The following is a 25,962-nucleotide window of genomic DNA, read 5'->3' as shown; positions in this document are numbered from 1 at the left end:
AGAGTGTGTAGAGATAAAACTTAAATAATGACTGTAGAGAAAACTGGGGAGGATGACACCCTTTGAAGAGTTGAAATGCTCTAGTTAGTCCTTCTCTATTTGGAGAATGTGTTCCACTGTGTGCTGCCCTATATACTACAGTGGCCTAAGAGACAGAGAGAGGGGGGGGATAGAGAGAGAGGGATAGAGAGAGAGATTGAGGGATAGAGAGGAAGAGAAAGACACTCCAAATTAAATTGAAGTTGGTGGTGGAGGAGGAGGAGGGGTGTTATGATGCCCTGCAAACCTGTGATCCTGGTGACATTTTCAGACGTGAAGTTTCACATGTCTGACAAGGAAAATGTAAACACACACACATACGTGTGTGTGCTTATAAGATGTTTTTTGCTCTTAGTGTGTGCTTAGATGTTTTTCCTCTTAGTGAAATAGCATTGGAGAGAATTGATGTGGAAAGAAAGCAACCTGATGATTGGATCTTAATAATGTTAATGGTTGAATGGCATTGTGGCAAATGAAGCACTAATGGCATAATGCCCGAAGAGTTTATAAATGTTTATAAATGATTTCCTGAGACTATTGAGCAGTTTACTATCTCTGGAACCCACACAGATCTTTAAAATCTGCTGCGGGGTTAGCAGAACACAACCCCAAATGTCTCCCATTGGCTGCCAGACTATCCTCTGTGTGCGGTGGCAAAGTGAACTCATCCGTAGTGTAACAAACAGTTGGCAGAATCACACGGCTCACTACTACTAGCAGAGCCTCTGGGACTCCTGTCTTGACATATCTGTTTTAAACACAGAGGTCTGTAGTGTGCTCTGCTCTGTCTTAGACACATTTCGATAACCATGGAGCCCCTACAGATAGACCAACATTTAGACATGTTGTGTTTGCCTGGTGCTGGATTTTGAGGCTGTTGTTGAAGATGCAGACCACTGCATCATTCTGATCATGTTACGGTCAGTGAAGCATACCGCTGCATGATTCTGGTGGTACTATGGCACCAGTGATGCAGACCCTTGCATGGTTTCAGTGGTACTATGGCACCAGTGATGGTGGGATGGTTTATTTTTTCTCTCCTTATTCCAAGCTTGTGACAAAACTCAGACTGTGGAGCAGACACACAGACTGATGCTGCGGAAGGATTTTTTAAAGCCCTAAAATGGATTACTTAAAGTATTACAAGGACATTCTCCCAGCACATGCAGTCAAACACAGTAATGAAATATTTCATTATATGGCGAAATACTGCCCCTGATTGAGTGATGAAAAGAGCAATCTCTAGATTTGAAGTCTTTTTTCCTACTGCATAAATAATTGTGTGGGCACATCCATTTCCCCTGGTCTGTCACTACATCTCTCTGCTGGGGGAGACATGCAGGTGGTAGTGTGGTTTCTGAGTCAGCTTTGGATATTTCACACATAGTCCCCCAGTATTACATCATCAAGATTATCCCGTGTTTGACCTCGTAAAGGGGTTAGAAGAATATGAAATTGAAGTTACTGTCTCTTTGAGACATTTGATTGCATGGGCTCTTTGGTGCCCATGAAATCACAGTCACATTTGGCTGACCTCTTTACGCCGGTCACCTGACTCACTCCATGACAATTAGTGAAATCATTATTTGTGATAAACATCAAAAAGTTCAATATATTCAAGATGTTTTTCAGTAATTAATGAATGGTTATAGTGCTTTGTTATTAATGATGAATGAAACAGACATTACATTTCATAGAGTATTTGGCAAGCTAATTATTTGAAGTTGAAGTTTGCTGTTTTTTTTTTTTAATTTGCTTGTTACTGGTTGTAAATTCACTTAATTTTACTCCATTGGACTTTTTTATTCACTCTTGCAATAGAGCAATGCTTTGCCTGGATTTAAGTTTGATCTGGAATGAAAATGAGTGGTAGGCCCTCACATCAACAAATAAATCATGAACAGAACAATAGAACATCATATCAGACAGCCTGGACTAAGTAAATGTTGCTTATTACGATCGCCACTAGCGCAAGCATAGCACAGTCATATGGGCTCATAGGTTTTCACAGAATAAACAGCAACTGCTGTGCCCCAGCTGCTGACATGTTTGTGATATGTTGGTCTCAATGAGGCACATAAACCCAGCCCAGAACCACAAACACCTAGGGAAAGATGCAGTTGCAAAAATAGGGTGCTTCAGTTGTTATTATCTTTGAATTTTGATTTGTAGGATCACGACAACCTCTAGACGCATGCCAATTTTCATACAATTCTGCCAGTAGAGCACTACAATGGACCTTTCCAACCTGTCAATCATGTATAGACTCATAACCAATCAGATTGTCAAAGTTTCTGCACTGTGCAGCAGCCATATGATGTACTGCTCTATGGTGCATCTAGATTGTTTTTGTCTTTCCTATCATATCCGGTGTCTGTAAAATGCCTTAGAAAGCGCAGCGCGTCATTACACTATGAAGTGTGATTGCTCTGTGGACAACACTCTTGCAGCATATTGAGACTTGAAATGCACCCTTAATCCTCTTGTGCCAGATGTCACTTCACAAGTGGCTCTCATCTCTGTTAAGGAGCCACTGATAGAAAGGGAACAGTAAGTAAGTGGTGCTGTAATGTCACTGCTGAGTTCTCCTTCAAATACTTTGGTGCTATCAATGAGGATGATCTCATTATTATCAAAGTATGGAGACTCTTATGCCCTTGCTTTTTGTCCTGTCATTATGGTCTAATTGGTTGTTGAAAACATGAGCTTAATCTTAGGTTGACAACATGGGTCAGTATTCAGATGGAGAGATATATTAATTATAATGATATTATGCCCTTCTGACGTATCAATTAATCTCACCCACCTTATGAAATTCTGTAAGGTTCTAACAAAGTGCCAGTGCTGAAATTGTAATACATACATATACAAAGGGTTGCTCGGATCGATGTGCCATTAGCCATTTTGCTCTGAGATAGCATGAAATAATATACATGAAAATAAGTCAATAGAATTGTCAATGTTGGCCGCTCTGTGAGACTTGAGAACCTTGAGCTCTCTAGTGAGCTGCTAGTAGAAGCTCTTTAGGTCCTACTGGGTCCCAACTGTACTTCTCCACATGCACTTTGTGGTGTTTTCATCCTCATATAGCCTACTGTAGTGTTTAATAAATATTCATTGATCACGTGGACAAACCCAGATGTATCATAACTAGGCCATATGTGCATAATTGAAGAATCCATTAAATTTGAATGGCATGTCTTCAGTGTGAAGTTTTGCCCGTGGCCTTTGTCGGTTGTTGCTGTTATTCCATAGATGCTGGTGAGGTTGCACCTGAACAGTGTTATTCCATCGCCATTAAGGCTGGCATCCCATTGACACCAGAGATGCAGGAGAGGAGAATGGAGCCGTCAGTAGTGTTTACAGCCTGAGGCTCATTAATGTAGCCTTCTGCTGTCTTCCCTTGTTCCTCTCCTTCTTGCACACTTTAATCTTCATCTGCCTTTTGATCACAGCACAGGAGAATACCCAGCTTTGTGATGCGAGGGGAAGGGGTCCTCTATAAGCATATAAAGGAACAGGAGGAGCCCATGGAGATTAATGGAGATTGCAAACCACTGCAAATATTATGGAGAGTTGTCACATCTGTCTCATTTACCTTGTGTTTTGAAATGAATGACAGAAATGTATTCTCAGTCAAGTACCAAGGGTTGTCAACGGATAGAGGTCTATGCAAGGTGATGTAAATGAAATCATTATCCTTTCCTGAATTTCAATACATACAATTACTTTGTTTCAAATGTAAGTTATTTGAAAATGCTGATGGAGTCCAGTGAGTACATTGCTGAGAGGTAGTTATCATGAAGAAATGTGATGATTTATTCATATATTTTCATTTAGAGTTGTCTACCATATGTGTCTATTAGAATTCATTCAGTTTAATCTCCCTTGCCTTTCTGTTGGGATTGTCACTGACTCGTAATGGAAAACGCTTCATCTTCATCCATGGCCTTGGTGAGTAGAGGGTCATATCATACCCAATTGGCTATTTAATTAGCTGTTCTGTTGGACATCACTAAATGGAGAGAAAAATTGAGTTAAGGAAGCTTTTCCCAGTAGTAGGTTAGTACAAGCAAATGGAAAGCAGTCCTTTATCTCTCTCTCCCTCTCTCTCTCTCTCTCTCGCTCCCCCTCCTCATTTCTCTCTCTTTTTCCTGCTGTATGACTAATGGTTTATTTGCCCTGCTGCTACACCACAATGAGTTCTGAATTAGTTATGAATTGTAAACACAGCTTTTATCCCAACTCTGAGTTCTTGCATGTTGGGCGTCCCACATTTTATTCTTACCCAAAATAATTCACTTTGGTAATCTCTGGAAAGATTTTTCTCCCCCAAGTCGGTTCCTTGATGGCATCATCACAATGCCTGAAGCCTTTTCTGGCCATGCCACTACCAGCTTACAGACTTGTACTGTAGATTACATTTTGTTTTTCTTTTTTATTTCTATTATTCTAGATTGACACCCATACTCATCTGTTATTTTTAATGAAATGTATTGACATGGTATTGGTTTTTCTTTTGCCGTCTTTTTTATATTTTTAGTTAATTTTTTCACACAGTTAGTTAAAGCTACTCAGATACAGAGATTCATTGAGAAAGTGTGCCTTGAAACTCTTACGCAACAATCGAAGCAAACATGCAATTAGGAAAGAGAATTGAAAGTGATTGCTTCTGTTTATTGATGTAAGTAGGCAGAACCTCGTGAATGGGATGTGATTCCTAATATAAAGCTTTTTATTGCTCCACTTTCACACCATAAACATGACATGAGGACGCCTTTGTGCACTAAAAAAACCGCACGTCTCCCACCGAGTTCTAGAATCAGGCAAGCGGGGAAGCCTCCACTGAAACGCAGGTTTCTCATCACTCTTACATTAATTACACCACTCCGCTCATCCCACCTCCATCCTTCCAAACGCAATCAGAGGGAGCCGTCCTGCAGAGGTGGAGGGTGCGGGCGGGACGAGAGCTGCTGTTGGGTCCTGGAGCTCATCAGGAAGAAGTGGCTCCACCAAGTGCAAGGCCCCAGGGTGGGTCACCCCTCCTGCTGGGAGGGAGAGAAAGTCCACCGCGTCGCTGAGACTAATCAGGGAGCGGCAGAATTTCAATGTCTCCTTGTGTCCCTGTTTGCTGGCGCCCCCGCTGTGATTCATCTGTCCCTCGCTCTGATTTCTCTCCTCATCCGTCCTGTCCATCAGAGCTCCTTGTTGACTTGCCGCCAACTTCATCTCCGGGATAAAGGAGCGTGTTTGCTTGAGCTGATTGAAATGGCTTGTTTTGTTTTACGTTGATTGAGAAGTTCTTAGCACGAAACACTGTTTGTGGGACTTTTTCCGTCTTTTGAAATTTGGAAGTCTTCTATTGGTTGTTTTGTGATGCATATGTTTGTGATGCCTCTTCATGTGTTTCTCTCACCTTCTTTGGCTTTGGTTATGGAAAACCATTAGCTATTAATGAGGTGTTATTAACACTTAAAGTAAAATACACAGTTTAAAGGAAAATTCCGGTATTTAGCACTTTGAGGGCCCTATCATGACATTCTAAAGTGCATCGTCACTCGTCAAAAGTCTGTTCAAATTTAGTAGGATGTCCAGTTCACATTGGGAGGGGTTTCGTTATCAAACGTGGAGCGCATGGCGCAACAAGGTGTTCCTAGGTTTTTTTAATCAGTCATGTGGGTGTGTTTGGGGCGTAACATCATTTAAACCAATGAGAATGACATCTGTCATTCCCTTTAACGGCGCAAAGCGCGATATGTCAAATAAATGCATCGGTATTTTGGCATTCAATGGCGCATTTGAAGGAGGCTACTTGCAAAACCGTATGGAATAGTCATTCTTAAACCATGCTTTACTAAAATCTAGCCTGGGTGTCAGTCAACGAAGACAGTTATATGCAGATACTTTCACTATTCACTGACAATGGGTTACCATCGAAAACATAGGCTGGAAAAAGCAACACTTCCCCTAATATTGCTCAAATGACTGAATAAAGCAACAGAGGAGTTGCTTATATCTCGTGACAGTGCGTCTTCAGCTGTGCTCCATACGTGTCTCTTGCCTCTCCCCAATCACTTTTAACCGTCATTACCAATTTGCAAATAATGGTGAATAACTACTCATCATTAGATGTACAGTATTTCGTAATATCTTTATTCTAATTATGTTTCCCATTGTAATCGTGCAACTTGTAATGCTTTGCATGGACGTGCGCTGGTGTGTGTTCATGAATGATAGAAGGATGGTGCGTGCACCTGCCAATATGACTGTTGACATGCACTCTTAAAATAGCATATGAACAACTTGCCATTGACTTCTGGCCGGGTTTAGGTGGTGTACAATAGCGATTTTTAGACAACGCGCCAGGCCCCTCCCTAGGTTGTTAATTGCCACACCCCTGGGCGCAATGTTTAAAAAATAAACGTGCAAAATACCAAATTAAACTTTGCGCGGGTGGAAAACAAGTTTTACGCCATGCGCTGGTGTGCAAAATACAGCCCTGAGTCCCTTTTCTGGTTTGTTTTGGACGAACTAGAGTGGTGGACACCGAAATTTTGACGATTGGTCCTATCTCAACTTTTCTGACTCGTTTTGAATCGCCTTTGACTAGTCAGAGTGGCTGCCTACAGGCATGCTCAAACATGTCCTAAAACAACCCTTAACGTTAGTTTTCAAAACTGTGCAACTCACTGAGTGGTTAGTGGTGTTCGTTGATGTTCCAAAACAAGTAGCATAGTGAAATACAGTTTCTGTCGTGTTTTATTTGGCATTTTGTAAAATCCCATTGATTTCTGTTGGAAGACTCATTGCACGTTGATATTACTGCGCCACCGTCTATGCTTCAGGCTCAAATATTGAGCGGAAGTTTATACGTGGTTGTGAGGTGTATAATAGTTCCACAATAGCAAATAAGACGGCTGGAAATCATACACTGCGCCGATATATTTGAATTTAATAATCAACAAACACCACTAACCACTCGGTGAGTTGCACAGTTTCACAACGAACGATTCTGAGATTGTGTTTGCTGTGTGATTCTGTAGCATGGAGTAGGCAGGCGTTGCTGTCCGCAGGGCAGGCAGAGTGTTGTGCCTGTGCATTGTGCTGGCCTGAAGACAAAGGACTGTGGCCTGGCTAGGTGTTCAACAGCTGTTGTGCTGCTGGCTCTGACCAGCTCTAATCTCTTTCTACCTGTTTACACTTCACCATGCTCTGCTACTGTTCACAAAGTCACTAGCGGTTACATACTGTAGGTGCATTAGAGTCATTTGAGGAAATGCAAAAGCATATTTTGTAGGGCTGTCAAAATAACTGATTAATTTTGATTAATTAATTTGAAAAAAAATAACGCAGATTAATCGATTCTGTATGACCTTTGACCCCGAGCCGTAGTCAGTAACCATTAGACTGTAAAATGAAGGAGAGAGAAGAAAATGTGCTGCCTAGATCATTGATTGGAACATTTACTTTTCAAAGACGGCTTGATGGTGTTGATAATAATAAAGTGTTAATTAAAATAAAGTCCTCTGCAATGTATGTGATAAAAAAAACTTCTTCCCGAAGCACTTTTGAATTTATTTCCTCAGCATATTAGGTCATATCATAGATTATTATGGCCATTATTAAAATAATGATAAAAGAGTTTTTGAACTTTAATGTCACTAATGCTGATTTAAATATTTAAAATACTTTCACAGCAAAAATCAAATATGCGATTAATTTAGATTAATTAATCACAGAGTATGTAATTAATTAGATTATTTTTTTTAATCGATTGACAGCACGAATATTTTAGCAGACATAAATTGCCCCTAGCATCTCCCGATACGTGGGTAAGCCCAGAAGGTTTGGGGCGTAGTGGGTGTGTGTGTGTGTGTGTGTGTGTGTGTGTGTGTGTTTTTCTGTGTGTGTGTGTGTGCCATTGTATTTGACGATTCAAGTTTTGAGAAAAGGGCAATTCAGTGTTTCTTATCATAAATCTGAATGATGAGGTGGAAGATGGGGACACTTTAAACCGGCACTTGTGATGATTGGAACACTTGGCAACTTTGAAAAGATAAAAATCAGGGTTGATAGGAAAGAGGACAGATGTACCCTGATTAAATAATGTCCTCTTCAGCCACTCACAGTGAGTTGAACGCAGTAGGAGACTGTTAGATTCTACTCACAGTGGGGTTTTGTGCCAGTCTGGCTTCAATGGCTTGTGCGGAGGGAAGAAACAGAGGAGCAAGACAGCAGCTTGGAGACGGTTTTACGAGGACCGCAGCATTGTGCCGCGTCCACCTAACGTCCCATGTAGACAGACAGGATAAACAATGCCTCTTCCTGGATGGGTGTGCCATTGTGAGCCTTTCTGATGGTCCTGAGGACGACCTAGACCTCCCTCATAATGTTCACAGTTTGAACCCCGCCTCACCATATACACACACACACACACACTCCTTCCGTCACTGTCCCTGCTGAATAACTTCTAGAATAAAAGCACACACACCTCCTTTGCTCCAGTAGTCATTGTGGCTCTGCTGAAGTGACTCAGACAAAGAGGCCTTCAGACTGTAAGGAGAGCTGGAGCTGTTGCTCCTAAACCCTGAGCATGTGTTTTATTGGTGTGGGGAAGGCGGGGGACTGCAGTGTGGCTTGCACTCTTAAAGCTTTACTCACACTCTTAAAACATCTTGCTCATTAAAACGCTGCCATTTCAGACTCCTTGGGGATACCTCTCTCTCTGTCTGTCTCTCTCTCTCTCTCTCACTCACTCACTCACTCACTCACTCACTCACACACACACACAGACATACACACACACACACACAGACACACACACACACACACCATTCTCACTTACACACATACCTGTTGCTGAGCAATCATGGTAGCCTGAGAATGTTGGCAAATAACCTTTAACCTCAGGCAGTGTTACCGACAGTCAGGTGGCTTGGACCTTAATTTACCTTACAGCTGAAGACCCCCCCACCCACACACACATACACACACACAGGTATAGTCAAATGCATATACTCATACACACACACAGGTATAGTCAAATGCATATACACATACACACACACAGGTATAGTCAAATGCATATACTCATACACACACACAGGTATAGTCAAATGCATATACTCATACACACACACAGGTATAGTCAAATGCATATACTCATACACACACACACACACAAGGGGAGCTACACACTTTTTCCACACTTTTTCCACACACACATTTAAAGGAACCATATGTAAGAAATGTATTTCAATTAATCATAAAATGGCCCTGATATGTCACTAGACATTAAGAAATCATGTTCATTTCAAATACTTATATCACTGACAACAGTCGTCCGGCCAGGATATTGTCATTTAAAATGTGAAGTTGCAGCCCTCAACTGATGTTGATGTTGTCTTGTTGTGTTTTGGCCGGATGTGCCACCCTCCACCTATCTACTATCACGAAGTCAGTAGTGTTTCGGCATTCAGATCCGGTTGCCAGCTCTGTCAGGAGGGAGGGAGGGGATACACCGCTCTACAGTAATTTGAAAGTGATTGCAGTACCAGTTTTGGCCACAATCTTACATACGGTTCCTTTAAACAGCAGTTATGAGGCATATGGAGACTAATAGTTGATCATTACTTCCTGGGTGCTTCCGGGAATCATCTGGCACTTTAAATAAAGGTCATTAAAGGTCTTTCTCTCTGCCTTGGGGCTGACATTAATCTCAAATTAGTCAAGTGGGGGAAGGGTGAGAGAAATTCACATTGAATGCGAGAGCCCTTGGAAGGAAGGAGAGGTGACAGAGGCTTCTGTCTTCACATGCAATCAACCATAAAGTAGAATGCATTCACTAATAGCAAATATACTGGGATCATTATATTGTTAGTGGGCTGGTACTGTATCTGATAAGGTCAACTGAAAAAAACATGCATGCACTGCTACCAAACAGATGGTGAAGGATTGAGGAGGATGAGATTGGTCATTTATTCTCAGAAGGGTAAAACTGGGTTGAACAGTAACAGAAGTGATGCAGCATTGTGAGCAGCCTCTGTATTTTACTGGCTATATTTGATAGCACTGCTCCCTAAATCCTATAAGGCTTTAAGATCTCATTTGGACAGACCCTTTATTTCACCATCACATCTCTCTTCTATTTCCCCTTCTGTATTGTCTCATAACGTCTTTCTTTGATATGACCTTTCCTATCACAGCAGAAAGGAGATGATGTCCATTATATTCCCTCCTTATCAGAACAATAGAAGAGCTATAATGGACTTCAGCAGCAGCCCACAGAATAGCAGTGTATGCACTGGACCTCCTGCATATCAATCTGTGTGTTTCAGTAAGCTCTGCTGCCATTTTCTTTCAAGAATCTCATAAATATTACAGATGCATGTGTGCAGGTTGTAGTTTTCCCTGTGCTGGTAAATGCTGCTGTAACAGTCACAGTTGACCTTTTTCTGCCAGCGAATGCAGCAGGACTCATTTCAACCTTTCAGTGCTACTAGGACTTCTGATTTAACATGGAGGGAGGGCTGCTATAGAAAGGCTGCTATAGAAATGCTGAGCTGTGCAACCAGAAGCGATGTATAAAGGACCTCACAAAGGGAGTGTAACTGGAGGTAGTGTCAGCACATCAGTCAATGCAGTAATTTGAGGCTGAGTTCCATTAACATCACTGGAGGTGATGAGTCCATCTGCTGCCCTCGTGGCCCATTACGTCAGTCAGTATCAATGCGGATACAGGTACACAGGGACACAGGTGTAGTCATGAGGCATAGGCCCTTTTCCCAATCTCTGACACGAGGGAGTACTGTAAAAAAAGTATACAGTTAAACATGTCAACAAATGAGCAAGAAACAAACATGCATTACACTACACATACACACGCACACAGTCAATTCAGTCCTATCCGAGTGTTCATTTCCTCTTGAAACCTACTTGCAATCACATGTAATCAGTCTCACACACATTGATTTCACCAAGTCCAACTGCCATATTTTTTGTATTAACCTTCTGTCTGAGAATGTGATCTGAAATCGCAATTGTTGAACTGTGAAGTCTAGTGTTCTATAGATCCTGTAGTGGGTATGTGAGCTTCCTCATATTTAGGACATACTGCCCACTTGCTTGTTATCGTGTCTGTCTCTCATGTTCAGTGCTACAGTACATGTGACCTATATCAGCAGTAGCCTAGTTTGCACATAGTTATAAACTACACTATTCGCAGAGCTTCAATTGTAAAAGGGTAGAAAGCATTCTTAAGCAAAAGATTCCTTCCAAGTGTTCAGGCAATGTGTAAATTAAATCTAAAGCACATGTACTGTAGCTAAATAGCAATGCTAATGCTGCTAAACCAGCCTTACCAATCACATTGATCAGAAAATCCTAGCATTACTTCCTACTTCGCCTAAACTTTAAAAACTGACAATAAACAGCATCAACAGTCAGAAACAATGTATGTATGTCTACCTTTGCTGTAAATACATTTCTGCATTGCTCCAACTCCATTTTTTGATGTTTGAAGGTGTTGCTGCTACTGTTTATCACAATAAGTTTCAGTTTCATCTTCCCCTCTCGATGCTGATTGGCCTGACATTTTTCTTGTTTTAGGGAAACAGTTATGAACTATTACCCTGGGAATCCAGAGTTCTTGTGGAAGCATTTGCTCAGCGAGAGACTCTGGCAACGAGTAATAATGCACGTAACTTGCCCCTTGCATCGCGGGTAACCAATCACATCTAGTATAAGTATAAATATATATACTCTTTTGATCCCGTGAGGGAAATTTGGTCTCTGCATTTATCCCAATTTGTGAATTAGTAAAACACACTCAGCACACAGTGAACACACAGTGAGGTGAAGCACACACTAATCCCGGCGCAGTGAGCTGCCTGCAACAACAGCGGCGCTCGGGGAGCAGTGAGGGGTTAGGTGCCTTGCTTTAGCCGTGCCTACTGGTCGGGGTTCGAAGTGCTAACCAGTAGGCCATGGCTGCCCCATCTGTGTATCTGATTTAGGCGGGCCAGAGGTGAGCTAAACAGATGCCAGTCTTAGTGTTATCCAATTGCGTCAAAGTCCGGAATCAGTAAGTTAACATTGGTCGTATAGTGTTATCCAATTGCGTGCAGTGATATTTTCTAATGCATGCTTGGTGCCGCCCCTCGAGTTGGTCCATTACATTATTCGTGGCCAGACCCTTAATCTTTCAGATTTGGAATCTGGAATCTCCAGGCTAATGAACTATAGTGTAAGACTAGATCTCCCTGAAAGAAGATTTAGGTGGGCGAGGCCAGGCTGGAAGAAAACAACCAACCCCCGGAAAGAGAAAACTTCAGTTCTTTCAGATCCCATCTAGTCACTGTTTTGTTCAGCTGTGTTCCTTTAACAGGACAATTGGCCAATGAATGAGGCTCGCCCATAGGCACCAAAGAAAGTACTTCAGCAAAATGATGCAGTGACAATAGGTGGCCTTTTTCAGAGATGTGATTAATGTGTTCCTCTCACAAACCCCTATTGTTACTGTACTCCAGAACTGATCAATCACAGGTAAGAAGCTGAGCTATGTTTTCAGAAACACACACACACTCAGATTGGTTTTTAGAGATTCGCTAGCAAGACTTTCATCATACAGCGATAAGGCGTTTGTTCAGATCAGATTTGGTTTCTCCTGGAAGTGCACGATAAAATGCTATTGAATGCCTTCCTGTCATCACTTTGGGAGCCTGCAGCTCTGTGGGTGAAAGCACTCCTCCAAGATTTACTCGGTGAATCAATGAAGCCTAGAGCTCATTGAACTGGATTTAGAGCTTGTTGAATTAGAAGACACATTATTTTGGACATACACGGTACTTTTAAAGAGCCATCTGTTCTTTTTTGCAGATGCTTTTTGCACCATAGAAACATTTTGCCAACCCACTGTACAGTAAAGAGCAATATACAGTAGAAAATGCATGGACTAGAATAGTCCTGTGAGATGTCCGTAGAGCTTCCACACAACTTGGCTCTCTAATTAATGAGATGCAAAATTAGAGGCAACGAGAGGATTAATGAGAGGCAAAACATTTACATTGATTCAAAGGTTGCGTATTAATGAGCCGCTTGTTAAATGTTCTTACATGCATTGGAATTTCCCACAAGCCTCATTTATATACTAATGAAGCTAATCAATGTCCCACATTCTTTTAAAGATTTATATGTGATCAGATTGTATTGTTTGGCATCTGATAAGCAGCAGAAGGGTCTGTGGAACTAAAGCTCAACAGAAGACCGTCTGAACACAACTCCACACAGTATAGGCCACCCGAGTGCATTGTTTGAGATTGTTCAACCCTGCTAAGCTTATTTCCCTGGACGTCACTGTAATGCATTTGTGTTGTTTTCACGAACCCCCACGTTCAAAACCTATTCCCTTGTTACCATGTCAACATATGCCTTATACAGCCCATGTGACTCCTCTTTTACTCTCTCTCTTCATCTCTAAACGGTGCGCTGAATATGATTTGGGGATTAGGCTTCACATGCATAATGCGTGTGGTAACAAACACACTTTTTTTGCTTTTTTTGCCTCTACCATGCTAAAAAATCTAAATGGCTAAAAGAATAAGTGTTTTCTTGATGTGCGATTAGTCAGCTGTCAGAGTGAGTGCATAATGAAGATGAAGTGACTAAAATGTTTGGACATTTGGATGTCCTCCAGTTGAAATCGTTTTTGAACATTTTGGGGTTTTGAAGTAGCTGACAATTCTGATGTAGCCAAAGCACTCCACAGTGTGATGAAAGAGACCATAGGAACACAAATGCTCCAGAAAAAAAAGGAGGGAGGAAAAAAAGGTGAAAAATGCAGCAGAAAATCCCTGTGTGGGTGTTTGTGTCGTACCCTTGCTCCTTCCCCCCTCCCCCAGCCCCATGCATAATGAGCTGGAATGCTCCGGCATTATGTGCCCCACAGCCCCAACTCCCTCAGGAAGTGCAGTCTATTTATTTCCTGCCCAACAGCACAGCGCAGTCACGTTTGAAAAGCATTGGCATAGTATCACAAGCGTAGCCTTAGCCTGTGTTGGTATGACATCTTTAGCCCCTACAAACACCATCCAGATAGCCCCCTGTACTACAAGTCTAAGAACCATTACAACCATTTCAACCATTACAGCAAGCGGAAGCTTCATCTCAACACAAGCAAAGTTGAATGTTTTGAGCTGCTCACGCACCAGCAGCAGAGTTCAGGTTGGGCAGTGGTGGTGTGCTGTTGTAGCCAAGACCCTCTGCAGAAGCAGTGGCCACATCGCTTACAGTGACCCACAGCTAACGCGCTAGCTGAGCCCTGGGTTCAGCGCTCCAGAGCCAATAATGAAGTGGCGAAGCTGAGGCCCGAGCAGCGTGGGTCCCCAAAGGATGTCATTACACAGCCATTATCATTAAAGCTCTGGTACCCAGGGGCAGCCGAGTTTGCTGCATTTAACCAGGTCATCTTGTCTCCGTAATGTTTCTACACACACATCACAGAGAGAGAGGGAGCGAGGGAGAGCGGAGTTAAGCTGAGTCTTCCTTCCATGATAAACGAGAGAGAAGATGAATGAGGACAAGCGTTGGGTCCACACAGGCAACAGGAGCACTGTCCCAGCCTCCCCTCAGCACCAGACTCAGGGATGAAGCGCTCATCTCTCGCCATGAAGACGTGCGCTGATTTGGGGAGACACAAATGAACAGGTCTTTATTTATACTTGTCACATTGGACTCCCAGGTAGCGTTTCAGTGCTGCGGCTCCCAGCTGCTCAGGGGGGTTTGGGTGAGGCTAGGAGACAGTGCAGACTGCCCTGAGCCTGGAGCTGTCCAAGGTTTCACTCTTTCTTTATACCTTGTGGCTTATATTTGCTGCAGTATCTTTGTTTTTCTATCAGGCTTTAGACCTTTAAATAAAGAGCTATTACGGGGATCGCTGCAGGATGCCAGAGGCCACTTCAGTGTAGATTGTTAATTACAGGTTTTGTAGTGATCAATTTAAAGAGCATGATGCACATATCAGCACCAGGCTGGATCAGAATTGGGTTTCGGGCCCGAGAGACCTGCGCATCAGGTACCTCTGTGTGGAAGAGCGTGCGTGGCCCTGGCACCTTATTACCCCAGGGCCCAGGACAATGTGTGCTCTACTCCCATCATTGCTCTCTGGATTATTGCACTCTTCCCAATCCACCTATTGGATTGGAAATGTCAGAGAGAAGAGACACAGCCTCTATTCTCCTTATCTTGGGATGAGCCCGATGGTAGACATATATGTCACTGCAGATGTCCCTACATCAAGCAGATTTGTAGATATTCGTTTTGAATTTATAGTGTAATAGACATGAATGTTGGATCATACGGTTTCCAGTGAAGCTGTAAAATCAGGTATGCCATTGTGAGGATGGCTCTCTTAACCGCTGTGTTTCCCTCTGCAGCGGACTCGGAGTGGCCGGCTGACTATGCCCCGGAGCCCCACGTCAAGTGAGGATGAGATGGCCCAGAGCTTTTCAGACTACTCCGAGGAATCCGACTCCGACAGCTCCAAAGAGGAGACCATCTACGAGACCATAAGAGCCACCGCCGCCAGGCCAACCAGCCGAATGGAGGACATCCACACCAACTCCCTGGTCATCCGCGTCATCATCCCTGACCTGCAGCAGACCGTAAGGGGCCAATGATCACTTTGGTGGATGTGTGTGAGTGCTTGTTTGTGTGCTTGCTTTGTGTGTGTGTAGGTGTGTTTGTGTGTGTGTTTGTGTGTGTATCTGTGTGTTTGTGTGTGTATATGTGTGTCTGTGTCTCTGTGAGTGGTGCACTTGTGGTCATTACCTTGTTTGGGTCTCTCGTTATGTATTGATCAAACAAAACTGGCGGCCGCTCTCAAACAGTAGCACGTGTCATACCGACCCATATCAGGTTGAGAGAGTGCTTGTGTGTTTGTGTGTAGTACGTCTCCGGCTGCAGGTAGATGCGAGCGTTAGTCATCAGTCCGTTTCCACCTGCCTGCCTGGACAGGCCTTCGTCTCATTAAGCCTGCAAGGTTGTTTGGTTTTTCGCAAACTCCATGGTTAAAACATGAGGGTTGCCATTTGGCGGTCACATCGTTAGGCTGTAACAGGCGAGGATTAAGTTGTGCGGATGGGTGCGCTGTGTGGGTGGCACTATTGCGTGGTACGCGGAGAGGGGGGGTTGATGTATGGAGCCCACTGATTGTCTCATGCCTCTGGAGGTGATCATAACGGCAGCTTAATGAAGGCTAAAGGTTCCCAGCATCACCTCTTCTCAGAAGAAGCCAATAAATGGAGCAGGAAATGAAGCAAAACATGATTCCCCACATTTATTACAAATAAGAATAAGGCAGGGGAGACAGAAAGAGGATGATTTGTGAACGTGAAAAGGCAATCTTGTAGCCCCTCACAGACAACCTGCATGAACTAAAGGAAACAAATGAAGATTTGTCCTGGCTTGTTTCTTTTAGCACATTTGCCCACATACAGTATTTAGATTTCCAAAGATTGGCCTTTTTAAGCCACAGTGGTTGTGAGCCAAATGAGAAGCAGACTCAGCATGCGTTTATCCACAGGTTTTGTGACAGTGCATAACAATCCAATGGGTGTTATAGACAGCCTCCAGATATCTTGTGAAGAGTACAGTCTTTAATGTTCACAGAATTCAACAGGACTTCAAACAGACAGAGAGATGAGAGGATTCACACAGTATCTCTCAGCAACCACCCGCTGACCAGTGGAAGCAATGAAAATGGACCCATGGAGAAAACAAGTGCATTTACATATTTCTCACTGCGTCCTCTGTTTACTCACTGTGTGTTGTCTCCACACATAATAAGATGTGACGGATGAAGGACTAGCAAAGATTTGTCATTTCTGTGTTACATGCGGTCTGTGTTTTTTCTTGTCCTCACCACATGCAGTAATAATTTCCTTCATACATCATTGTTATGTTTTAGCTGTGTACTTGGGCTATATGTGCAAAACACTAACGCCCACGGGAAAAGAAATATTGGTAAATTATTCAGCATGTTTCCTCCTCTGCATACAGTGTGAGATTATGTGAGGCATGGGGACTTTATGTTGACCGCATGGATGAATATGCCCTTAATTCCTGGATGAGTTCAGTCAACAAGATTCATGACAGACGGCTTATTACCACCACCACACACGGCTTGGTCTCCGTTATTTATTCAGTTTGCATAATATTACCAAATAAGTGTGTAGCTCTTTTTAATATTATTTAATTAGTTAGGATTAGTAAAACAAACATCAAAAGGTTATTAGATGCACTAAGAGTCTTCATCAATGAACCAGAGGATTACATGCAAATACACAGCCCTCTCTGGGGTAATAGTCCTCCATGTGTAGTGTAGCATATTCTCATGCCTCTCCTTCACCCACACATGTTATGTTGTCTCATGAGATTCCTTCCTGTAGGATTTCTCTTATTTGTTATTGGCCTGCATTGTATCCAAAATAAGAAGATAATTAAGTATTCTGGCAGAGACATCAGTTGGAGTACAGGAGGAGTACAGTCTACTTATGTTTTCAGAATACCTTGAGGTTAATGCATTGGAGTGTTACAGAGCCTGGTGGTTCTTTAGATCTGGAAGAGTAGGGAAAGGAAGGGAAGCTACCAGGCTTTATATGTAAACATCAGGGTAGTATTCTGCCACAGCACAAGCAAGAGGCATGGTAACAGTCTATTCCAATCAGAACATATTTCAGAATGGAAACATAATTAAAAGTTCCCGATATGAAGAGTGCACAGTGTCAGCACTTGGACCATAGCCAATTAACATTTTTTTGGGACATCAATGCCAGTGCAGAAATGGTGCTGAAATATCACCCCTGAACGCTTTTGCCCACAGAAGGTTAGCAGGGGCCGCCTGGTGTCCCTCCTGCTGTGAGGCGCTGACCATAAGAGCGTGAGGGAGTAATAATCACAGCGAGCCAAGCACATGAAAAAGGACATATTCCTGAACTCTTGTGCGCCCAAATGCCAGACATCTGCTTAGCCCCTACCACCCTTCTGCTTTCCTCTCGCTCGCCCAGCCAGCCATGGGAATAAGGCATTCAGCACTGCCTGTGATATTTCCTTTTTTATTCATACATTGCTCACACAACCAGAGCACCAAATCCACTATCATCAGCTGTGCAGAAGTGAAAGGCTCAGTACTGGGGCCTAATCCTCTATTATGGAGCCCGCTGTGCATTTGTATGTGTTTGTCAGTAATCTGCCTCGCTGCAGGGGAGGCATTAGGTCAATAGAGCCAGTATTATTTAGATAGTTAGAATATAAATGATAGAAAACAATGGATGACTAAATAACAGTTTGTAATTGCATGCTTGTTTATCTGCTCGCAAGCAAGTGTTGCTCTTGTGCCCAAAATGCTTTTCAACAGGGAGAATGGCTAAAGGTGTGCTGGCTCTCAGCCCGCCATCGACTCCTTTTGCCAACCCAGGCGACTGTAACCCTTCCAACCCCCTCTCCCCCACCTGTTTCTGCCCTCCCCCACCCCCCACCCCCGACAGAAATGTATGAGGTTCAACCCTGATGCCACTGTGTGGGTTGCCAAGCAACGGATCCTGTGCACATTGAGTCAGAGCCTAAAGGACATCCTGAACTATGGCCTCTACCAGCCGGCGAGCAACGGCCGCGACGGCAAGTTCCTGGATGAGGAACGCCTCCTCCGGGAGTATCCCCAGCCAATCAGCAAAGGGGTTCCATCCCTGGAGGTACAATGGACCTCAACCACAAATACACCACTAGTGGAAATTCACCAGAGTGAATACAGACACAGTTCCATTAGACTCTACAAAAATAATCTCAACAACACAGACCAAATATCCTTGTCACAAATTACACTTTTTCATTGTTCCTTATTTCCCTATGTTTTAAAACCCATTATGCAAAAGAAGCTGTTTTGAGGGCCGTGTGACCATGCCAATAGAGGTGGATTTGGAAATGCTGTAATGATACATATGGAAACACTAAATAATAATAATCTACACACTCTTCTCTGCATACAATATGAGCATGTAATATTACATGTCAGATTTGAGCTCTGTCTTTGTGTTTTGTGCACACCACAGTTCCGATACAAGAGCAGAGTCTACAAACAACCGAATGTGGATGAGAAGCTGATTGCCAAACTTCACACAAAGGTGAGAAAAAATGTTTTTTTAATTTACTCTGCGTTTTGTTTAGCCTAGAAATCTAGACGCAACCTAGCGGCAGCAAATGTAATTGGCAGGCAGGGTAGTCTAGCAACTCTCCGTTGGCTTGCGATTCAAGAATCAAGATTTTATTTGTCACATGCATAATTTGTGGAACAAAAAGCAGTGAAATGATTGCAAAATGATTGCGACTGCAACTCCCAGCTGTGCAAAGTTTAATAATAATAGAAAAGTAAGAAGATAGAAAACAGAAGAGGGGTGGGGAATAAATAAAATAAAATTGAAGAAGTTTATGAAGAGGGGGAATTATGCATTCATTGTCCGTATGGCTTAGGGGAAAAACTTCTTCTTAGTCTTTCTGTTTTGGCCTTTTGAGATAGAAGCCGCTTTCCAGAGGGCAACCATTGAAAGATGTTATGGCCAGGGTGATGACAGAGCTGGAAAAATTAAACTTCGATGAGGCCAATCACATCGTGTATAGAGTCGGTGGGTGGGCCTAACATAATGATGGCAGCACTTTATTTTTTTTTAACACAGCACTATTTACATTCGTATTCATGTATTGCTCATAATGGTCCTGTCTGTCCTTGTATTGTGTTTTTTTGTCTTTATTTTTGTCTTTCTGTTGCACTTTGTGTTGCCTGCATGGAGAAGACCAAATCAAATTCCTAGTATCTCTGTATACATGGCGAAATAAAGTTGAATTGAATTTGGAGAAAGAAACTCAGGGGAATGAGTGGGCTTTTATTTGAACTCACTTCATTAGTGAGACATTTTTATTTAAGCCCATTGGTGGCCCTCGGACGATTGATTGGATGAGAGACTTCTGTGGAAAAAAAATGTTGGTAGCAAATTACCTAGTTGTACAACTTATTGAGAGGTATGTTCTTTGGGTAAATGATGTGGTAGCCGGACCATGGTGTGGATTCCTGGCTGTTCTTCTGTGTCTCTCTCGTGTGTGTGTGTGTGTGTGTGTGTGTGTGTGTGTGTGTGTGTGTTTGTGTTTGTGTGTGTGTGTGTGTGTGTGTGTGTGTGTGTGTGTGTGTGTGTTCAGATGTGCGTGGTTTGGCTCCAACACTTCCTCTCTGGGAACGTGGTCTAGAGGGCTGCCCTCTTTCTCCGAGCACCAAGCCTCCTGACACAGTTGACATTTCTGGGTCAAGAGCAAAGGGCTCTCTCACTCTTTCATTTAGCTCTACACCTCTCTCTCTCCTTTTTCTCTTTCTTTCTCGATCATTCCATTTTGTCTATCCTTTCTCTCAGTATCTCCAACCTCATCCATGCACTCATTCTGTGGATGAGAGAGCAGGGAGAGAAGAAAAGTCTTGTAAACTAGACGGTAAAGCTGCACTTTGCCATATTATTCTATAAACGCTTCTATAAATGCTGGGCAAGCTACACGCTCAAAGGCATTCTTTGGTGTCGGTGATTATTGATTTTGTCTCTCTGGTTGGTTCACAGTGCAAATTAATTTGATTGGAAGAAGCGAGAGGATAACAAGTTCAAAACAGCCTTTTTAGGGTATAAACAAAGAGTATGGAATGGCTTATTCTCTCTACTCCGTCTGACCATTGCAGTTTTTCTCTGTAATGACCCCAGTATGTCTGGGTTCCCTGTTCCCTGCTGTCCCTTAGCTCTGTGTCATGACATCTAAATGCTTTCCGTCTGTGGGGTGTGCCGTGCTGAGCCTGTGGGAACAGGTAATAGCCATAAGTACATAAGCACCGGAGACCAGCCTGCTGGGGTCAAAAAAGTCAGTGTCCATCTTCTCACACCGTGTGTGTTGGACCAAGCAGGCAATGGGCAGATGCGCTCAGATCAGATGTCCGTGTGAATTATTGAAGGGCAGACCACAGCACCACTAACACACCACACTGACTGGCAGACTGTGGTGTGTTAGTGGTGCTGTGTGATCCCCTCAGGTGTGTCTGGATTCAGTAGTCTTGTTCAGATGACAGGCTCCTCTGGACATCTGGCTCTCCATCTTTCTCCTCCCCTCAGCAGTGTCCTTTATCTGACCAGCCGCGGTGGGAGGGATACACCAATGCATCACTCTGTGGTCATTTGTAAAAGTGTAATTGATAGAAGCACACCAATCGTCCTCACACCTTTCTGTTATTGTGCCTTTGGAGACTGTGTGTTTGCTGCCTCTAGCCCTAACAATAACACTATACAATAACCCACTGTGAGTAGAATCTAACAGTCTCCTACTGCGTTCAACTCATCTCTACTCAGTCTCTAATCAGTCTCTACTCCTGCTCTACTCAGTCTCTACTACTGCTCTACTCAGTCTCTACTCAGTCTCTAATCAGTCTCTACTCCTGCTCTACTCAGTCTCTACTACTGCTCTACTCAGTCTCTACTACTGCTCTACTCAGTCTCTACTCAGTCTCTAATCAGTCTCTACTCCTGCTCTACTCAGTCTCTACTACTGCTCTACTCAGTCTCTACTCCTGCTCTACTCAGTCTCTACTACTGCTCTACTCAGTCTCTAATCAGTCTCTACTCCTGCTCTGCTCAGTCTCTACTCCTGCTCTACTCAGTCTCTACTACTGCTCTACTCAGTCTCTACTACTGCTCTACTCAGTCTCTACTACTGCTCTACTCAGTCTCTACTCAGTCTCTACTCCTGCTCTACTCAGTCTCTACTCAGTCTCTAATCAGTCTCTACTCCTGCTCTACTCAGTCTCTACTCAGTCTCTAATCAGTCTCTACTCCTGCTCTACTCAGTCTCTAATCAGTCTCTACTCCTGCTCTACTCAGTCTCTACTCAGTCTCTACTCCTGCTCTACTCAGTCTCTACTCCTGCTCTACTCAGTCTCTAATCAGTCTCTACTCCTGCTCTACTCAGTCTCTACTCCTGCTCTACTCAGTCTCTACTCAGTCTCTACTACTGCTCTACTCAGTCTCTACTCAGTCTCTACTCAGTCTCTACTCAGTCTCTAATCAGTCTGCTACCCTGCCCCCACTCAGTCTCTACTCCTGCTCTACTCAGTTCAGTCTCTACTACTGCCTCTTACTCAGTCTCTCACTCCTGCTCTCTACTCAGTCTCACTCAGTCTCTACTACTGCTCTGTACTCAGTCTCACTCCTGCTCTACTCCAGTCTCTAATCAGCCCTCACTCCTGCCCTACCCAGTCTCTCACTCCTGCCTCCTGCTCCCCACCAGTCTCCCCATGCTCTGCCTAGTCTCTACTCCTGCCCCTCAGTCTCTCAGTCTCTACTACTGCCTACTCAGTCTCTACCCTGCTCTACTCAGTCTCTACTCAGTCTCTACTACTGCTCTACTCAGTCTCTACTCCTGCTCTACTCAGTCTCTAACTCAGTCTCTACTCCTGCCCTACTCAGTCTCTACTCCTGCTCTACTCCTGCTCTACTCAGTCTCTACTCCTGCTCTACTCCTGCCCTACTCAGTCTCTACTCCTGCCCTACTCAGTCTCTACTCCTGCTCTACTCAGTCTCTACTCCTGCTCTACTCAGTCTCTAATCAGTCTCTACTCCTGCCCTACTCAGTCTCTAATCAGTCTCTACTCCTGCTCTACTCAGTCTCTACTCCTGCTCTACTCTGTCTCTACTCCTGCTCTACTCAGTCTCTACTCCAGCTCCCGTGGCTGTTCTCCTGCTGATGCTCTGTAGCTCACTGTAGTGTTCAGGGATCTGCTCTCTTATCTATTTATAACTGGCCTGGAAAGCTGAGGGAATGTGTCGTCCTGTAACGCCATCCACACTCAGATTGCCCAGGCAGAAACATTCAATCATCAAATTCTCAAATTCTCATCTTCTTTCTCTCTCTCTGTCTCTCTTTCTCTCTTTCTACGTCTGTCTCTCTTTCTCCATTTCCGAGCACACAGCTCTATCCACAGCACACACAAGCCACATACTCTCATGGAGCTTTCTTGTCCGTTTCCAGGCCAACTTGAGGAAGTTCATGGACTTCATCCAACACCATCAGGTGGAGAAACTCTCAAAGATGTTGGAAAGAGGCCTTGACCCCAACTACCATGACCCCGAGACTGGGGGTATGTATTAATGTGCACATATACACAGACATACACACACACACACACAGTCTCATACACACCTTATTCATATCCTAACAGCTCTCAACAACTCAGCTCAGCAGGGTCATGTAGTGTACACACATGCACATATACGAACACACACACACACACACACACACACACACACACACACACACACACACACACACACACACACAAGGCACCTAACCCTTCACTGCTCCCCGAGCGCCGTTGTTGTTGCAGGCAGCTCACTGCGCCGGGATTAGTGTGTACTTCACCTCACTGTGTGCTGAGTGTGTTTCACTAATTCACGGATTGGGATAAATGCAGAGACCAAATTTCCCTTGCGGGATCAAAAGAGTATATATACTTATACACACACACACACACACAGATGCACATGCACAGATACACACAAACACTATCATTCATACCCTAACAGGCTGTTTTAACAACTCAGCTCTCAGCTCTGCAGTATCATGCCTTATTGAAACTTCCAGGATCACTCTCCATTGTTCTCTCACACAATACGAAATCCTTCCAGCACAGCCCCACTTTGGCCCTTGTCAGAGTGCACTGCAGCACTTCAGACAAAAGGCTTGGCTCAGACACGGTGCTCCAGCTCTGCCGCAGCTGCTCTGGATCAAAGTAGTGTTTACCTTTTCACTGCTTACCTTTCCCAATAGCAGCTTACTGTGATGTTGCCCTAAGGACGTGACCTTCAATCAAAAGCACAAGTGAACGTCATTGCCAGATGAAACAAAGTATTAGTATAAGTACATTACGTCTGAAAAAAAAAAACAAACGGCAGGGATAATCAATTAGTGCGTGGGAAGGTTCTCCTCAGGAGACAAAATAGAGCACTGACGTCAGCCGAGCCCCCAGTCTCCAACCCGCCCCCACCTCTTTAATTGTGCTTGTATTTCTTGATGACGGGTGCAGTGTAGTGCCAATTAAACCTTTCTCTCGCTTTTGATAATTGGAAAAAAGGATTTGGCTCATACCTCTGCATTCCCAGTGGTACGCTGTCACCTGAGTGCAAAAGACAGCTTTGTCATAGCCGTCCGGGGCATTGCGCCGTGGGCCTTTTTCTTGGGGGATGGGGAAAGCCACAGATGGATTTTTGCAGCCTCATCATTCATCAGTCTAGATACTGTCATCCCTCCAAAACAGACAGGCCTTTAAGTTGGTCGATGGGATTGATTTTTAAATGAACATGGGGGTCGATGACAACTCCACCCAAACTGTGATGTAGTTTATGAGAGACAGACAGGCAGACAGAGAGAGACACCCTGCCTCTTTTGTGTGCCCCTCACCTAGGGGTGCTCAGTGCCATTGGGAGGGTGTGTGAGCCTGTGTTTGTGTACATAATGGCCATCCCAAGATGTGTTATTCATTGAGGTTGAAGCATCATGTGGGAATTAGAGTGCTACCATAGAAGACTAGAAGAAGTTGTTTTTTGTAGTGATGCCAAGATAAGTCTCTTGAGGGTGGCGGATAATGGCAGAGATTAACATTTGAGCCGAATCTCCTCAGTCTTCTGAAATTGTATTTGAATCATCTCTGTTGGTATTGATTTCAGCGGTGCATGTGAACACTGTGGGCGTTACGAGAGACAATCATCTGGAAGAATATGAAGTTTTGACACCCCTATAATAGCTTGCTATTTCTCCAAGCCCTTGGAAACACCTAAGGTGGTTGGATGGATATTGCCATCTAAAACAGTGGGAGGCTGTGACAGCCTCGTTCCTTTGCATTTGCCTATTCCCTCATTATTAAAGCAATTGACTTGTAGATCTGATGATAGATTGTTGTGCTTTAGACCTGATTGAGTGGACAGGAACATTGATCTGACAGTGACTTAAGAGTCTCTTTGTATGTTGGAGCAAATTTGACAGATGAGCAGTTGAGTGCTGTGATGTACTGTATTTCTGCACACATATTCATTTGATATAAATATATCTGGACCACTAAATGTTGGTGGAATCGGAGGGGAATATGAAAGTTGATATGATTGCTTTCTGTGTTGCTGGTCTCATTTAAGAGGTCTTCTCTCTGGCATTACTTAAAAACACCTCTGAATCTCTCCACAGCTCATGTTGCCAAGTGCAGCCTCTCCTCCTCTACAGCTGCCAGAGGACTTACATGTACTTAACGTTCTCTGTCTGATGGTTCTGACCACTATGACCTTGCAGAAATAGCTCACCAATAAATCAAATCTTGAAATTAGCACCAATTCCATTAGGTATTTTTAGCCTCCATTAAAGAAGCAGAAACCTTGATTTCCCTGTACAACAAACTACAACCTTAGCTTTTTAGATAAGTGATTCTGCATGAGAATCTGCATCATTGCTTAAAACATCGCAAATTACACATCAATTTACATCAAAAGAAAATGTTTCTATTATTTAAATGTCATCTTGTTTATTTTGAGTGAATGGAATTGAACTGTATTAAGGCTGTTATTTTAAATCATAATATAAAAAGGAGAAATGGCGAGTGGGAATGACTAAACCTGACGGATACTCCACGCGGAGTCTGGCTAATGGTGGATGTTTTTATTTTTTCTCCCAGAAACGCCCCTGACCTTCGCTGCTCACCTGGACAACATGGTGGACATCATCAAAGTGCTGAGGAACGGCGGAGCTCATCTGGACTTCCGGGCCAAAGACGGCATGACAGCTCTTCACAAAGCTGCCCGCTCTAAGAACCAG

At 43.5% G+C, this 25,962-nt stretch overlaps 1 protein-coding gene across 1 annotated transcript in view; it reads left to right on the top strand.

Annotated features, from left to right (window-relative positions):
- Nucleotides 1–25,962, top strand: part of LOC125306963 (SH3 and multiple ankyrin repeat domains protein 3-like) — an 83,755-nt gene that overhangs the window by 16,139 nt on the left and 41,654 nt on the right. The window contains exons 2-6 of the mRNA XM_048262617.1: nt 15,471–15,698; nt 18,582–18,785; nt 19,143–19,214; nt 23,137–23,245; nt 25,823–25,962. The exon at nt 25,823–25,962 is cut by the window's right edge and continues 12 nt beyond it. Coding sequence (XP_048118574.1) covers nt 15,495–15,698; nt 18,582–18,785; nt 19,143–19,214; nt 23,137–23,245; nt 25,823–25,962 — 729 coding nt within the window. The 5' untranslated portion in view covers nt 15,471–15,494. The remainder of the gene's footprint in view (nt 1–15,470; nt 15,699–18,581; nt 18,786–19,142; nt 19,215–23,136; nt 23,246–25,822) is intronic.

This window comes from Alosa alosa, chromosome 14 (genome assembly GCF_017589495.1).
Source record: "Alosa alosa isolate M-15738 ecotype Scorff River chromosome 14, AALO_Geno_1.1, whole genome shotgun sequence".
Classification (NCBI taxonomy): Eukaryota; Metazoa; Chordata; class Actinopteri; order Clupeiformes; family Clupeidae; genus Alosa; species Alosa alosa.
The sequence above is the reverse complement of the archived record's forward strand: the minus strand, read 5'-3'. Positions and strand labels throughout refer to the sequence as shown.